The sequence below is a fragment of the Salvelinus namaycush genome, chromosome 41 (genome assembly GCF_016432855.1).
Source record: "Salvelinus namaycush isolate Seneca chromosome 41, SaNama_1.0, whole genome shotgun sequence".
Lineage (NCBI taxonomy): Eukaryota > Metazoa > Chordata > Actinopteri > Salmoniformes > Salmonidae > Salvelinus > Salvelinus namaycush.
Window position 1 is genome coordinate 17,758,203 of NC_052347.1, and position 18,412 is coordinate 17,776,614.

General features: G+C 42.9%; 1 protein-coding gene across 1 annotated transcript in view; it reads right to left on the bottom strand.

The window, feature by feature from the left end:
• The window catches only part of LOC120034026 (synaptotagmin-C-like), a 39,020-nt gene extending 21,309 nt beyond the window's left edge, over positions 1–17,711 (bottom strand). Inside the window, exons 1-3 of the mRNA XM_038980419.1 lie at positions 17,513–17,711; positions 4,841–5,227; positions 4,207–4,321 (exon numbers count right to left, since the gene is read on the bottom strand). Coding sequence (XP_038836347.1) covers positions 4,207–4,321; positions 4,841–5,227; positions 17,513–17,711 — 701 coding nt within the window. The remainder of the gene's footprint in view (positions 1–4,206; positions 4,322–4,840; positions 5,228–17,512) is intronic.
• Positions 17,712–18,412: the final 701 nt, after the last annotated feature.

Consider the following 18,412-nt stretch of genomic DNA (forward strand, 5'->3'; position numbering starts at 1 on the left):
ATCTAAAATTTGGACTCCTCAGACCAAAGGACAGATTTCCACCAGTCTAATGTCCATTGCTCGTGTTTCATGGCCCAAGCAAGTTTCTTCTTCTTATTGGTGTCCTTTAGTAGTGGTTTCTTTGCAGCAATTCAACCATGAAGGCCTGATTCACACAGTCTCCTCTGAACAGTTGATGTTGAGATGTGTCTCTGAAGCATTTTTTTGGGCTGCCATTTCTGAGGCTGGTAACTCTAATGAACTTATCCTTTGCAGCAGAGGTAACTCTGGGTCTTCCTTTCCTGTGGCGGTCCTCATGAGAGCCAGTTTCATCATAGCGCTTGATGATTTTTGCAAATGCACTTGAAGAAACTTTCAAAGTTCTTGAAATTTTCTGCAATGATTGACCTTCATGTCTTAAAGTAATGATGGACTGTCATTTATCTTTGCTTATTTGAGCTGTACTTGCCATAATATGGATTTGGTCTTTTACCAAATAAGGCTATCTTCTGTATACCACCCCTACCTTGTCACAACACAACTGATTGGCTCAAAGGCATTAAGAAGGAAAGAAATTCCACAAATTAACTTTTAACAAGGCACACCTTTTAATTGAAATGCATTCCAGGTGACTACCTCATGAAGCTGGTTGAGATTCCTCATGAATGCCAAGAGTGTGCAAAGGCAAATGGTGGCTACTTTGATGAATATCAAATATAAAATATATTTTGATTTGTTTAACACTTTGTGGTTACTACATTATTCCATATGTGTTATTTCATAGTTTTGATGCCTTCACTATTATTCTACAATGTAGAAAATAGTAAAAATAAATAAAATCCCTGGAATGAGTAGGTGTGTCCAAACATTTGACTGGTACTGTATACAAAGTGCATTCGGAAAGTATTTAGACCCCTTGATTTTTCCCCACATTTTGTTACTTTACTGTAACGGCAGCCTTCCTCCTCTTCGTCTGAAGAGGAGGTATAGCAGGGATCGGACCAAGACGCAGCGTAGTTTGTGCTCAACATGATTTAATCAAGACGAATAGACGATAACGTGAACACAAAATACAAAAATAACAAACGTGGCAACACTAAAACAAGTAAAACACACAAGAACTATGGTCAGAACGTGACATTTACAGCCTTATTCTAAAAAAATTCCCCTCATCAATCTACACACAATATGCCATAATTTCTAAGCAAAAACAGGTTTAGACATTTTTTCAAATGTATAAAAAATAAATAAAAATGAAATATCACATTTCCATAAGTATTCAGACCCTTTACTCAATACTTTGTTGAAGCACCTTTGGCAGAGATTACATCCTCAAGTCTTCCTAGGTATGATGCTACAAGCTTGGCACACCTGTATTTGGGGAGTTTCTCCCATTCTTCTCTGCAGATCCTCTCAAGCTCTGTCAGGTTGGATGGGGAGCGTCGCTGCACAGCTATTTTCAGGTCTCTCCAGAGATGTTCGATCGGGTTCAAGTCTGGGCTCTGACTGGGCCACTCAAGGACATTCAGAGACTTGTCCTGAAGCCACTCCTGCATTGTCTTGACTGAGTGCTTAAGGTTAGAAGGTGATCCATCGCCCCGGTCCAGGTCCTGAGCGCTCTGGAGCAGGTTTTCATCAAGGATCTCTCTGTACTTTTGTACTTTGCTCCGTTCATCTTTTCCTCGATCTTGACTAATCTCCCAGTCCCTGCTGCTGAAAAACATTCCCACAGCATGATGCTGCCACTCCATGCTTCACATGGTTCCAGGTTTCCTCCAGATGTGACACTTGGCATTCAGGCCAAAGAGTTAAATCTTGGTTTCATCAGACCAGAGAATCTTGTTTCTCATGGTCTGTGAGTCTTTAGGTGTCTTTTGGCAAACTCCAAGTGGGCTGTCATGTGCCTTTTACTGAGGAGTGGCTTCCGTCTGGCCACTCGGATTGGTGGAGTGCTGCAGAAATGGTTTTCCTTCCTAAAGGTTCTCCCGTCTCCAAAGGAGAACTCTGGAGCTCTATCAAAGTGACCATCGGGTTCTTAGTCACCTCCCTGACCAAGGCCCTTCTTCCCCAATTGCTCAGTTTAGCCAGGAGGCCAGCTCTAGGAAGGGTCTTCGTGGTTCCAAACTTCTTCCATTTAATGTAATGCCATGATGGAGGCAACTGTGTTCTTGAGGACCTTCAATGCTGCAGAAATTATTTTGTACCATTCCTCAGATCTGTGCCTGGACAAGGAGCTCTCGGAGCTCTACAGACAATTCCTTCGACCTCATGTTTTGGGTTTTGCTCTGACATGCACTGTCAACTGTGGGACCTTATATAGACAGGTATGTGCTTTTCCAAATCATGTCCAATCAATTTAATTTACCACAGGTGGACTCTAATCAAGTAGAAACATCTCAAGGATGATCAATGGAAACAGGATGCACCTGATCTCAATTTCAAGTCTCATAGCAAAGGGTCTGAATACTTATGTAAATAAGGTATTTCAGTTTTTTATTTTGAATACATTTGCAAACATTTCTAAAAACCTGTTTTCGCTTTGCCATTATGGGGTATTGTGTTTAGATTTATGAGGGCAAAAAATTATTTAATACATTGTAGAATAAGGATGTAACATAACAAAATGTCAAGGGGTCTGAATACTTTCCAAAGGCACTGTATAGATATAAACTCAGAAAAAAAAGAAACATCCCTTTTTCAGGACCCTGTCTTTCAAAGATCATTCTTAAAAATCCAAATAACTTCACAGATCTTCATTGTAAAGGGTTTAAACACTGTTTCCCATGCTTGTTCAATGAACCATAAACAATTAATGAACATGCACCTGTGGAACGGTCGTTAAGACACTAACAGCTTACAGACGGTAGGCAATTAAGGTCACAGTTATGAAAACTTAGGACACTAAAGAGGCCTTTCTACTGACTCTGAAAAACACCAAAAGAAAGATGCCCAGGGTCCCTGCTCATCTGCGTGAACGTGCCTTAAGCATGCTGCAAGGAGGCATGAGGACTGCAGATGTGGCCAGGGCAATAAATTGCAACGTCCGTACTGTGAGACGCCTAAGACAGCGCTACAAGGAGACAGGACGGACAGCTGATCGTCATCGCAGTGGCAGACCACGTGTAACAACACCTGCAAAGGATTGGTACATCCGAACATCACACCATCACAGGTACAGGATGGCAACAAAAACTGCCAGAGTTACACCAGAAACGCACAATCCCTCCATCAGTGCTCAGACTATCCGCAATAAGCTGACAGAGGCTGGACTGAGGGCTTGTAGGCCTGTTGTAAGGCAGGTCCTCAGAAGACATCACCGGCAACAACGTTGCCTATGGGCACAAACCCACTGTCGCTGGACCAGACAGGACTGGCAAAAAGTGCAATTCAATGACGATTCGCGGTTTTGTCTCACCAGTGGTGATGGTCGGATTCGCGTTTATCGTCGAAGGAATGAGCGTTACATCGAGGCCTGTACTCTGGAGCGGGATCGATTTGAGGGTCCGTCATGGTCTGGTGCGGTGTGTCACAGCATCATCGGACTGAGCTTGTTGTCATCGCGGGCAACGCTGTGCGTTACAGGGAAGACATCCTCCTCCCTCATGTGGTACACTTCCTGCAGGCTCATCCTGACATGACCCTCCAGCATGACAATGCCACCAGCCATACTGCTCGTCCTGTGCGTGATTTCCTGCAAGACAGGAATGTCAGTGTTCTGCCATGGCCAGCAAAGAGCCCGGATCTCAATCCCATTGAGCACGTCTGGGACCTGTTGGATCAGAGGGTGAGGGCTAGGGCCATTCCCCCCAGAAATGTCCGGGAACTTACAGGTGCCTTGGTGGAAGAGTGGGGTAACATCTCACAGCAAGAACTGGCAAATCTACCGACTGTTACTTTTGATTTTGCCGCCCCCCCTTTGTTCAGGGACACATTATTCCATTTCTGTTAGTCACATGTCTGTGGAACTTGTTCAGTTTATGTCTCAGTTGTTGAATCTTGTTATGTTCATACAAATATTTATACATGTTAAGTTTGCTGAAAATAAACGCAGGTGACAGTGAGAGGACGTTTCTTTTTGCTGAGTTTATAGATAGATAGATATATCACATCCTGCATATTTTAATCAATCACACACAAATTCACTACATATACCATAACCTCTTTGTAGTCACCGACACAGAGAACACACACAAACAAACAAGCACACACACGCAGTACAGTACTGACCGTGCAGTGACCTGCTGCTGGGAGTGGGCGTTGGGCATGTCTTTGTGGGGTGGGGCGGCTCCCCCCTCAGTGGTGGGGGGCAACTCCGGAGACGTCTGGCTCAATTTAAGATTCCCTAGACCACAGACCAGAGAGAAAAGGGATAGAGAGAGAGAGAGAGAGAGACAGAGAGAGAGAGAGAGAGAGAGAGAGAGAGAGAGAGAGAGAGAGAGAGAGAGAGAGAGAGAGAGAGAGAGAGAGAGAGAGAGAGAGAGAGAGAGAGAGAGAGGACAATACAGAAAAAGGAGTTTAGAAGGGGGATAGAAAGAAGAAAAGAGGTGTTTGTATAGAAGGTGAAGCTGGTTCTACTGTAGAGAGATTGTTGTGTCTTATTTCTTCAGTTTATGGGGCGGTTGTAGTGCATTTAGCAATGTGCTGCACCATTTCAAGATGTGTTAATAATACTCTGGCTAGACATACCGTCAGTGGAGTTAAAATGTAATATAGTACAGAACATTTTGTAGATATAAATATATGTTGCTATAGTACAATACTTAAAACATCGACCAAGGCATTATATGACGCAAACTTTGTACACATGCTATAATAAAGCCACTTCAGTATCAGTGGGGTGAGATCAGGCGTTCCTTCTCACCAGCGTTGTTGGGGTAGGAGTCCATGTCCAGGTAGGAGTGTTCCTGGGTCTGTTCCGGGCCTCCCACCACGCCCCCCACCCCCTGGCCACTCTCCACCCCCACCAGGTCAGAGAAGTGGGGGTGATGCTGCTGGGGCTGGGCCAGGGAGGGGTAGAGTGAGGAGTGGGACGCCTTCCTCTGCATGACAGGAGGTAGAAGGGAGGCCCCCCCACTGCCGCCCATCCCACCCACGCCCCCGGGCATCAGCCCCGATGTCAAGCTCAGGCCCCCACCCTCCTTGTCTCGCCATGGCAACCAACAGAGCTTCCAGGAGACAAAGAGAGAGACTGAGAGAAGGACGATCCCGCAGAACGTCACGATCACCGACAACAGGCTGACAGAGATCTCTGGAGGACGAGAGGAGAGAGGGAAGGATGGAGAGAAGAGAGACAGAGAGACAGAGAGACAGAGACAGAGGGTGAGTTTGTTTCAGGCAATGATGGATGAAGACTCAATACTTCAACCTCATCATCTAAAATACCAAAAAGCCTCATGTCACATTAATCAGTATCCTTCACATAGTTTATTCTCTCAATTAATCCTCCTTTTTCCACTCCTCATCACAAATAGCCCCTATCAGCCCAAAATCCACTAAATCCCACATCATCAGAGCAGAGGGACAACACACTGTGAGCGTAATGTGATATGCCGCTTCAAATGCTAATATACCCATTTTGAATATGGCAGCTTAAACATGAACAAACGTTGGTGGACTGATAACACCACAATAAAAATACTAACACCCACAATGATATTTCCTGTGATGTGATTAGGCCTGTGCTCGTGGTTATGAGCTTTTAATCACTGACGGCTAAAAGATTTTGTCTGAGGGGAAATGGGGGGGAGGGGATGAGTCATCCTGGTGAGAAAAAAATAAGTAAAAAAGCGGGGTTTCAGCACCAGTCTGGTGGACAGCTCCTCCAGCCCTATCCAATATACAGACCAGAGGCCTGCCAATCACCTGAGGCCATTGTCTGGGTGTAGAGCGATCAGTGTTGGACCTGGAGAATGTCTCTCTTTATCTGTCTTTCTATCACTCTCTCTCTTTTTGTCTGTCCATCTCTCTATTTTTCCTTCCCCATCTCTCTCTTTCTATCACCCTCTCTATCTCTTCCTATCCCTCTTAATCTTTCTGTCTCTCAGTCTCCCAATCTTTCCTTCCCCCTCTCTCTCCCTCTCTTCATCTCTCTTTTTTGTGTATCTGTTTATCTAGCTTTCCTTCCCCCTCTCCCTTCCTTTCCCTGGTTCTGTCTTTCCTCGATTCAATCCGAAGTGGCTTTGTGGGCATGACAAAGACACAAACATTGTTCAATCATTCAAAAGATATTGAAACTAAATCTATTTCACTTTTATTTAACTAGGCAAGTCAGTTAAGAACAAATTCTTATTTTCAATGACAGCCTAGGAACAGTGGGTTAACTGCCTGATCAGGGGTAGAACGACAGATTTGTACCTTGTCAGCTTGGGGATTTGAACTTGCAACCTTTTGGTTACTAGTCCAACGCTCTAACCACTAGGCTACCATGCCGCTATAACTCACTGACAACGAGACTGAGAGTAAATGAGTAAATTAGACAACAGCAGCCAGTGCGAGGCACTCCTCTAACCCCCTAGGGTGCATCTCCTGGAATTCTCTCCGCCTTCCTTCTGTCTCTCTCTCTCCATCTCTTCCCCCTTTCTTTAGTCTTCTCTCACATCCTCCATTGCTCTCCTTTTCCCATGCTGTCTTATTTTGCATCTCTCTCCTCCATCTCTCGCCCTATTCTCCTTCTCTCTCTCCCTTCTTTTCTCTCCTTCTCCCGCCCTTTCTCCATCATTCTTCCTCTCCTCTCCTTCTCTCTCTCCCTTCTCTTCCCCCTCTCCTCTCTCTCTCTCTCTCTAACCTCTCGCTCACTGTGGTGAATTATTCATCAGTCTATGTATGACATTAATCAGCACTTGTTCAAAGGATATGTTCAGAGACAAAGAGGGAGAGGGGGAGAGCGAGAGAGAGAGAAAGAATGAGAGAGAGGTGGGAGGGCATTGATGTATCACTGTGGAGAACATGACACAGATGGAGAGAGAGAGAGAAAGAGAGAGCGAGAGAGAGAGAGAGAGAGAGAGAGAGAGAGAGAGAGAGAGAGAGAGAGAGAGAGAGAGAGAGAGAGAGAGAGAGAGAGAGGGGAGAGGAGCCCTAAGGGGGAGAACAGAGGTGGAACGAAAGAGATGGTGGGAAAGAAAATGAGCGGGGGAACGAGAAAGGAAAAGGGAAGAAGAGATAAGGACAGAGGGAATATGTGTAGAGCATGATAAGAGAGAGAGGGAGATTCTGAGAGAAGAGAGGGGGGAGAGGAGAGGAGAGAGGCTGTAGGGGCGGGCCAGATAGAGACAGATTGGTAACCATGTTGAAACAGACATATTGGCTGACTGGTCACATTCAGCCTCTCCATCTACACCTCCAGTACACCCAGAAGGATACAGCCAGGTTAATATAGTCACCATCTACCAACATGCCACGCCACAGAAGAAAACAAAAAGAGATAACGATGGAGAGAGAAAGAACGAGAGAATGAATGATGGAGAGAGATAGAGGACAAACAAGGCAACGAGGATTTAGAGAGAGAACTAAAGAGGGGAGGGGTTTAGGACGGTAGAGAGAGAATAACAGTGTGTGTGTGTGTCTCTGCATGCGTGTGTTTGTGCATGTTTGTGTGTGGCAGCTCAGGGGGCATAGATAAGACAGGGCTGTGATCAAGCGTGTGTGGGGGAGGGGCTGTCAGCGGGAAAACGTTGCTTATTCATTAGTCTTTCAGGAGGTCAGGTGCTCAATACTGATCCCCATAGGTAAGTCCTAATCCACACAGCCTAACCGATAACATGTGTGTGTGTGTATGTGTGTGTGTGTGTGTGTGTGTGTGTGTGTGTGTGTGTGTGTGTGTGTGTGTGTGTGTGTGTGTGTGTGTGTGTGTGTGTGTGTGTGTGTGTGTGTGTGTGTGTGTGTGAGGGGGGTAGCTTGGCGGAGGCAGGCGGGGGTGGTTCTTCTGAGACAGAAACCCAGCATGGGGCAGATTGACACCGGCTGTCAATCAGTAAGTGATGTATCCGACTGGGAGTTTTTCCAGGCAGAACATCAAACAGCTCACACCCACCCTGCTTACACAAGCCATTGATTGACAGACAGGCGGCGGATGGCGGATCCTGTACTGCCCAGAGGCCCTTGCTTTGGTTTATCACGTCATTACCCAGAGGCTAGCCGCTAACGCCTCCCACCAAACCCACTGCATGATGACATCCTGCACTGTGTCACACAAATCTCTAGGTGCTCCATGCAGCAGATCCAGCCTAATCTACACTACAGCACACTGATCCACACGCATCCCCTCTAATCTCCACTACTGCACATTTCTGCCACCGCTCCAAAACCTCTCCATGAGAATCCACACAGGACCAGAATGCTGCTGGGACTGCAGCTAGCTAGCTCCACCACTCATCCACTCTGCTGTGTAGAATTAATTCAAAGGGATCTGGGACGATGCTCCATATTTACAATTAGCCAGGTTGGGATTGCACTTGGACTCATTGGTTTGCCCTATAAACAGAGGGCTGGACCTTCGTTATCAATTTGGAAATGTCTCATGAATATTTCAAAGTGTTCCGGAGGTGCCCTGATTAGTTGTGGGAGTGCTAGCCAGCCCCTCAGGGCAACCCTGGCATCGGAACCCAGATAATATCTCTTCTTCAGGATATTCTGCTCTATCCCACAATACACATTACTATGGCCAGGTGTTTTTCCTGGGATTTTTTCCTGCTAATGTCACTTGGACAGAAAAACCTCCACGTCCTATACATGGCTAATGATTCCTGTATGTTCCTGTGTTGTTAATGACTCCTGTATGTTTCTGTATGTTACTGTGTTGTTAATGATTCCTGTATGTTACTGTATGTTACTGTATGTTAGTGTGTTGTTAATGTTTCATGTATGTTACTGTATGTTAGTGTGCTGTTAATGATTCCTGTATGTTACTGTATGTTACTGTATGTTAGTGTGTTGTTAATGATTCCTGTATATTACTGTATGTTACTGTATGTTAGTGTGTTGTTAATGATTCCTGTATGTTACTGTATGTTAGTGTGTTGTTAATGTTTCATGTATGTTACTGTATGTTAGTGTGCTGCTAATGATTCCTGTATGTTACTGTATGTTACTGTATGTTAGTGTGTTGTTAATGATTCCTGTATGTTACTGTATGTTACTGTATGTTACTGTATGTTACTGTGCTGTTATTGATTTCTGTATGTTACTGTATGTTACTGTATGTTAGTGTGCTGTTAATGATTCCTGTATGTTACTGTATGTTACTGTATGTTAGTGTGTTGTTAATGATTCCTGTATGTTACTGTATGTTACTGTATGTTACTGTATGTTAGTGTGCTGCTAATGATTCCTACATGTTATTGTATGTTACTGTGTTGTTAATGATTCATGTATGTTACTGTATGTTACTGTGTGTTAATGATTCCTGTATGTTACTGTATGTTAGTGTGTTGTTAATGATTCATGTATGTTACTGTATGTTACTGTGTGTTAATGATTCATGTATGTTACTGTATGTTGCAGTGTTTATAATGATACCTGTATGTTACTGTATGTTACTGTGTTGTTAATGATTCATGTATGTTACTGTATGTTACTGTATGTTGCAGTGTTTAAAATTATTCCTGTATGTTACTGTATGTTACTGTGTTGTTAATGATTCCTGTATGTTAGTGTGTTTTTAATGATTCCTGTATGTTACTGTATGTTACTATGTTTATGATTCCTGTATGTTACTGTATGTTAGTGTGTTGTTAATGATTCCTGTATGTTACTGTATGTTACTATGTTGTTAATGATTCCTGTATGTTACTGTATGTTACTGTGTTGTTAATGATTCCTGTATGTTACTGTGTTTTCAATGATTCATGTATGTTACTGTGTGTTACTGTATGTTAGTGTGTTGTTAATGATTCCTGTATGTTCCTGTATGTTATTGTGTTTTTAATGATTCCTGTATGTTACTCTGTTAATGATTCCTGTATTGTACTGTATGTTACTGTGTTGTTAATGATTCCTGTATGTTACTGTATGTTAGTGTGTTGTTAATGATTCCTGTATGTTACTGTATGTTACTGTATGTTGGAGTGTTTATAATGATTCCTGTATGTTACTGTATGTTACTGTGTTGTTAATGATTCCTGTATGTTACTGTATGTTGGAGTGTTTATAATGATTCCTGTATGTTACTGTATGTTACTGTGTGTTAATGATTCCTGTATGTTACTGTATGTTGGAGTGTTTATAATGATTCCTGTATGTTACTGTATGTTACTGTGTTGTTAATGATTCCTGTATGTTACTGTATGTTAGTGTGTTGTTAATGATTCCTGTATGTTACTGTATGTTGCAGTGTTTATAATGATTCCTGTATGTTACTATATGTTACTGTGTGTTAATGATTCGTGTATGTTCCTGTATGTTACTATGTTTATAATGATTCCTGTTTGTTACTGTATGTTAGTGTGTTGTTAATGATTCCTGTATGTTACTGTGTTTTTAATGATTCCTGTATGTTACTGTATGTTACTGTGTGTTAATGATTCCTGTATGTTACTGTATGTTGGAGTGTTTATAATGATTCCTGTATGTTACTGTATGTTACTGTGTTGTTAATGATTCCTGTATGTTACTGTATGTTAGTGTGTTGTTAATGATTCCTGTATGTTACTGTATGTTGCAGTGTTTATAATGATTCCTGTATGTTACTATATGTTACTGTGTGTTAATGATTCGTGTATGTTCCTGTATGTTACTATGTTTATAATGATTCCTGTTTGTTACTGTATGTTAGTGTGTTGTTAATGATTCCTGTATGTTACTGTGTTTTTAATGATTCCTGTATGTTACTGTATGTTGCAGTGTTTATAATGATTCCTGTATGTTACTATATGTTACTGTGTGTTAATGATTCCTGTATGTTACTATGTTTATAATGATTCCTGTTTGTTACTGTATGTTAGTGTGTTGTTAATGATTCCTGTATGTTACTGTGTTTTTAATGATTCCTGTATGTTACTGTATGTTAGTGTGTTGTTAATGATTCCTGTATGTTACTGTATGTTACTGTGTTGTTACTGAGTCCTGTATGTTCCTGTATGTTAGTGTGTTGTTAATGATTCCTGTATGTTACTGTATGTTAGTGTGTTGTTAATGATTCCTGTATGTTTCTGTATGTTACTGTGTGTTAATGATTCCTGTATTTTACTGTATGTTACTGTATGTTGGAGTGTTTATAATGATTCCTGTATGTTACTGTATGTTACTGTGTTGTTAATGATTCCTGTATGTTACTGTGTGTTAATGATTCCTGTATGTTACTGTATGTTGGAGTGTTTATAATGATTCCTGTATGTTACTGTATGTTACTGTGTTGTTTATGATGTGGAAGTACATTGCAAAATATAGTGAGACATCAAAACTATGAAATAACACATATGGAATCATGCTTTCAATATACCTTGTATCCCTCATTTACTCAATGTTTTCCTTTATTTTGGGCAGTTGCCTGTAGAATGGCAGTAGTGTCGCTCGAGTCGCAACAAAATGATATATAACGTTACGGATAAAGTTCATATGACACATTTTCATATGTACCACATCTAAAGACCTGCATCACTATACTGAGAGCTTTGCCGTTTCTAAAAGGACGTATTTGTGTGTTTTTTGGAGCCTTTTTTCATGTTTTTTCAGGGCCCCGTACTGCCAACGACTACTGCACAACCAGGATGAAGAAGTGATTTGCTGTTTGGGTAAGTTTCCCCAAAACAAGTGAAATCACAAAAAAGGTGTCTAGACCTTTCGATAACATGGCATTTACAAAATAAAAATGAAACAGGGTTGTAAAAGAAAACAGAATAACACACTAAAAAGATCAATCGGTTATTCACAGACATACATTCACTGGAGAAGAGACGGGTTAATACACAGAAAATACTCAGACAATGTATACACTAGACAACCAATCACAGAAATGTGATGACCCTTAGAAAATATAATTATCACATCTACTTAAATTATACAGTACCAGTTGAAAGTTTGGACAAACCTACTCATTCAAGGGTTTTTCTTTATTTTGACTATTTCTACATTGTAGAATAATAGTGAAGACATCACAACTATGAAATAACACATAGGGAATCATGTAGTAACCAAAAAAGTGTTAACAAATCAAATTATATTTTAGATTTAGATCTTCAAAGTACCACCCTTTGCCTTGATGACAGCTTTGTACACTTTTGGCATTCTCTTAACCAGCTTCATGAGGAATACTTTTCCAATAGCCTTGAAGGGTTCATTCTGACATAGGCTGAGCACTTGTTGCTGCTTTTCCTTCACTTTGCGTCCAACTCATCCCAAACCATCTCAAGTGGGTTGGATCGGGTGATTGTGGAGGCCAGGTCATCTGATGCAGCACTCCATCACTCTCCTTCTTTGTCAAATAGCCCTTACACAGCCTGGAGGTGTGTTGGGTCTTGTCCTGTTGAAAAACAATTATAGTCCCACTAAGCGCAAACCAGATGGGATGGCGTATCGCTGCAGAATGCTGTGGTAGCCATGCTGGTTAAGTGTGCCTTGAATTCAAAAAAAATCACAGACAAGTGTCACCTACAAAGCACCCCTACACCATCAGACCTCCTCCTCCATGCTTCACGTTGGGAACCACACATGCGGAGATCATCTTGTTCACCTACTTTGCATCTCACAAAGACACGGAGGTTGGAAACAAAATCTAAAATTTGGACTCCTCAGACCAAAGGACAGATTTCCACCAGTCTAATGTCCATTGCTCGTGTTTCATGGCCAAGCAAGTTTCTTCTTCTTATTGGTGTCCTTTAGTAGTGGTTTCTTTGCAGCAATTCAACCATGAAGGCCTGATTCACAGTCTCCTCTGAACAGTTGATGTTGAGTGTGTCTCTGAAGCATTTTTTTGGGCTGCCATTTCTGAGGCTGGTAACTCTAATGAACTTATCCTTTGCAGCAGAGGTACTCTGGGTCTTCTCTTTCCTGTGGCGGTCCTCATGAGAGCCAGTTTCATCATAGCGCTTGATGATTTTTGCAAATGCACTTGAAGAACTTTCAAAGTTCTTGAAATTTTCTGCAATGATTGACCTTCATGTCTTAAAGTAATGATGGACTGTCATTTATCTTTGCTTATTTGAGCTGTACTTGCCATAATATGGATTTGGTCTTTTTACCAAATAAGGCTATCTTCTGTATACCCCCCTACCTTGTCACAAACACAACTGATTGGCTCAAAGGCATTAGAAGGAAAGAAATTCCACAAATTAACTTTTAACAAGGCACACCTTTAATTGAAATGCATTCCAGGTGACTACCTCATGAAGCTGGTTGAGGATTCCTCATGAATGCCAAGAGTGTGCAAAGGCAAATGGTGGCTACTTTGATGAATATCAAATATAAAATATTTTTGTATTTGTTTAACACTTTGTGGTTACTACATTATTCCATATGTGTTATTTCATAGTTTTGATGCCTTCACTATTATTCTACAATGTAGAAATAGTAAAATAAATAAATCCCTGAATGAGTAGTTGTGTCCAAACATTTGACTGGTACTGTATACAAAGTGCATTCGGAAAGTATTTAGACCCCTTGATTTTTCCCCACATTTTGTTACTTTACTGTAACGGCAGCCTTCCTCCTCTTCGTCTGAAGAGGAGGTATAGCAGGGATCGGACCAAGACGCAGCGTAGTTTGTGCTCAACATGATTAATCAGACGAATAGACATAACGTGAACACAAATACAAAAATAACAAACTGTGGCCACTAAAACAATTAAAACACACAAGAACTATGGTCAGAACGTGACATTTACAGCCTTATTCTAAAAAATTCCCCTCATCAATCTACACACAATATGCCATAATTTCTAAGCAAAAACAGGTTTAACATTTTTTCAAATGTATAAAAATAATAAAAATGAAATATCACATTTCCATAAGTATTCAGACCCTTTACTCAATACTTTGTTGAAGCACCTTTGGCAGAGATTACATCCTCAAGTCTTCCTAGGTATGATGCTACAAGCTTGGCACACCTGTATTTGGGGAGTTTCTCCCATTCTTTCTCTGCAGATCCTCTCAAGCTCTGTCAGGTTGGATGGGAGCGTCGCTGCACAGCTATTTTCAGGTCTCTCCAGAGATGTTCGATCGGGTTCAAGTCTGGGCTCTGACTGGGCCACTCAAGGACATTCAGAGACTTGTCCTGACACTCCTGCATTGTCTTGACTGAGTGCTTAAGGTTAAAGGTGATCCATCGCCCCGGTCCAGGCCTGAGCGCTCTGGGAGCAGGTTTTTCATCAAGGATCTCTCTGTACTTTTGTACTTTGCTCCGTTCATCTTTTCTCTCGATCTTGACTAATCTCCCAGTCCCTGCTGCTGAAAAACATTCCCACAGCATGATGCTGCCACTCCATGCTTCACATGGTTCCAGGTTTCCTCCAGATGTGACACTTGGCATTCAGGCCAAAGAGTTAAATCTTGGTTCCTCAGACCGAGAATCTTGTTTTCGCATGGTCTGTGAGTCTTTAGTGTCTTTTGGCAAACTCCAAGTGGGCTGTCATGTGCCTTTTACTGAGGAGTGGCTTCCGTCTGGCCACTCGGATTGGTGGAGTGCTGCAGAAATGGTTTTCCTTCCTAAAGGTTCTCCCGTCTCCAAGGAGAACTCTGGAGCTCTATCAAAGTGACCATCGGGTTCTTAGTCACCTCCCTGACCAAGGCCCTTCTTCCCCAATTGCTCAGTTTAGCCAGGAGCCAGCTCTAGGAAGGGTCTTCGTGTGTTCCAAACTTCTTCCATTTAATGTAATGCCATGATGGAGGCAACTGTGTTCTTGAGGACCTTCAATGCTGCAGAAATTATTTTGTACCATTCCTCAGATCTGTGCCTGGACAAGGAGCTCTCGGAGCTCTACAGACAATTCCTTCGACCTCATGTTTTGGTTTTGCTCTGACATGCACTGTCAACTGTGGGACCTTATATAGACAGGTATGTGCTTTCCAAATCATGTCAATCAATTTAATTTACCACAGGTGGACTCTAATCAAGTAAACATCTCAAGGATGATCAATGGAAACAGGATGCACCTGATCTCAATTTCAAGTCTCATAGCAAAGGGTCTGAATACTTATGTAAATAAGGTATTTCAGTTTTTTATTGAATACATTTGCAAACATTTCTAAAAACCTGTTTTCGCTTTGCCATTATGGGTTATTGTGTTTAGATTTAGGGTGACAAAAATTATTTAATACATTGTAGAATAAGGATGTAACCAAAATTAACAAGAACTAGATACTCCAGGGCACTTTGATATTCAGATCACCCATTCCTTTTCAAAGCCATTCTTAAAGACTTCAAAAATAACTTCACAGATCTTCATTGTAAAGGGTTTATAAACACTGTTTCCCATGCTTTGTTCAATGACCATAAACAATTAATGAACATGCACCTGTGGAACGGTCGTTAAGACACTAACAGCTTACGACGGTAGCAATTAAGGTCACAGTTATGAACACTTAGGACAACTAAAGAGGCCTTTCTACTGACTCTGAAACAACCAAAAGAAGATGCCCAGGGTCCCTGCTCATCTGCGTGAACGTGCCTTAAGCATGCTGCAGAGGCAAGGACTGCAGTGTGCCAGGGCAATAAATTGCAACGTCCGTACTGTGAGACGCCTAAGACAGCGCTACAGGGAGACAGGACGACAGCTGATCGTCATCGCAGTGGCAGACCACGTGTAACAACACCTAAAGGACATTGTACTCCAACGATCACACCATCCAGTACAATGGCATGTCTAACATGAAACAGCCAAGGAGTCTACACAGACTACGTCTACAGGTCTCAGTCCATTCAGATGCATCAGTACTATCTCAAGTGCTACTCACAGCTGCCTGAGAGCTTGGTTCGTCGAGGATGTTAGACGCATGGTGTGGCCACGACGCAAGCAGTGTTGGGCCGAATGTTGAAAGCGCATTACCAGACGGACTGGCAAAAAGTGCAATTCAATGACGATTCGCGGTTTTGTCTCACGTGGTGTGGTCGGATTCGCGTTTGTCTAATTCGGCGTTCATCGAGGCCTGTACTCTGAGAGCGGGATCGTTTGAGGGTCCGTCATGGTCTGGTGCGGTGTGTCACAGCATCATCGGACTGACTTGTTGTCATCGCGGGCAACGCTGTGCGTTACAGGGAAGACATCCTCCTCCCTCATGTGGTACACTTCCTGCAGGCTCATCCTGACATGACCCTCCAGCATGACAATGCCACCAGCCATACTGCTCGCTCCTGTGCGTGATTTCCTGCAACAGGAATCAGTGTTCTGCCATGGCCAGCAAGAGCCCGGATCTCAATCCCATTGAGCACGTCTGGGACCTGTTGGATCAGAGGGTGAGGGCTAGGGCCATTCCCCCCAGAAATGTCCGGGAACTTACAGGTGCCTTGGTGGAAGAGTGGGGTAACATCTCACAGCAAGAACTGGCAAATCTACCGACTGTTACTTTTGATTTTGCCGCCCCCCCTTTGTTCAGGGACACATTATTCCATTTCTGTTAGTCACATGTCTGTGGAACTTGTTCAGTTTATGTCTCAGTTGTTGATTCTTGTTATGTTCATACAAATATTTATACATGTTAAGTTTGCTGAAATAAACGCAGGTGACAGTGAGAGGACGTTTCTTTTTGCTGAGTTTATAGATAGATAGATATATCACATCCTGCATATTTTAATCAATCACACACAAATTCACTACATATACCATAACCTCTTTGTAGTCACCGACACAGAGAAACCACACAAACAAACAAGCACACACACGCAGTACAGTACTGACCGTGCAGTGACCTGCTGCTGGGAGTGGGCGTTGGCATGTCTTTGTGGGTGGGGCGGCTCCCCCCTCAGTGGTGGGGGGAACTCCGGAGACGTCTGGCTCAATTTAAGATTCCCTAGACCACAGACCAGAGAGAAAGGGATAGAGAGAGAGAGAGAGCAGAGAGCAGAGAGAGAGAGAGAGAGAGAGAGAGAGAGAGAGAGAGAGAGAGAGAGAGAGAGAGAGAGAGGAGAGAGAGAGGAGAGAGAGAGAGGAGAGAGAGGAGGACAATACAGAAAAAGGAGTTTAGAAGGGGGATAGAAAGAAGAAAAGAGGTGTTTGTATAGAAGGTGAAGCTGGTTCTACTGTAGAGAGATTGTTGTGTCTTTTTCTTCAGTTTATGGGCGGTTGTAGTGCATTTAGCAATGTGCTGCACCATTTCAAGATGTGTTAATAATACTCTGGCTAGACATACCGTCAGTGGAGTTAAAATGTAATATAGTACAGAAACATTTTGTAGATATAATATATGTTGCTATAGTAATACTTAAACACGACCAAGGCATTATATGACGCAAACTTTGTACACATGCTATAATAAAGCCACTTCAGTATCAGTGGGGTGAGATCAGGCGTTCCTTCTCACCAGCGTTGTTGGGGTAGGAGTCCATGTCCAGGTAGGAGTGTTCCTGGGTCTGTTCCGGGCCTCCCACACGCCCCCCACCCCTGGCCACTCTCCACCCCCACCAGGTCAGAGAAGTGGGGGTGATGCTGCTGGGGCTGGGCCAGGGAGGGGTAGAGTGAGGAGTGGGACGCCTTCCTCTGCATGACAGGAGGTAGAAGGGAGGCCCCCCCACTGCCGCCCATCCCACCCACGCCCCCGGGCATCAGCCCCGATGTCAAGCTCAGGCCCCCCCCCTCCTTGTCTCCCATGGCAACCAACAAGCGCTTCCGGGGACAAAGAGAGAGACTGAGAGAAGGACCTCCGCAGAACGTCACGATCACCGACAACAGGCTGACAGAGATCTCTGGAGGACAGAGAGAGAGGAAGGATGGAGAGAAGAGAGACAGAGAGACAGAGAGACAGAGACAGAGGGGTGAGTTTGTTTCAGGCATGATGGATGAAGACTCATACTTCAACCTCATCTCTAAAATACCAAAAGCCTCATGTCACATTAATCAGTATCCTTCACATAGTTTATTCTCTCAATTAATCCTCCTTTTTCCACTCCTCATCACAAATGCCCCTATCAGCCCAAAATCCACTAAATCCCACATCATCAAGAGCAGAGGGACAACACACTGTGAGCGTAATGTGATATGCCGCTTCAAATGCTAATATACCCATTTTGAATATGGCAGCTTAAACATGAACAAACGTTGGTGGACTGATAACACCACAATAAAAATACTAACACCCACAATGATATTTCCTGTGATGTGATTAGGCCTGTGCTCGTGGTTATGAGCTTTTAATCACTGACGGCTAAAAGATTTTGTCTGAGGGGAAATGTGGGGGAGGGGATGAGTCATCCTGGTGAGAAAAAAATAAGTAAAAAAGCGGGTTTCAGCACCAGTCTGGTGGACAGCTCCTCCAGCCCTATCCAATTACAGACCAGAGGCCTGCCAATCAC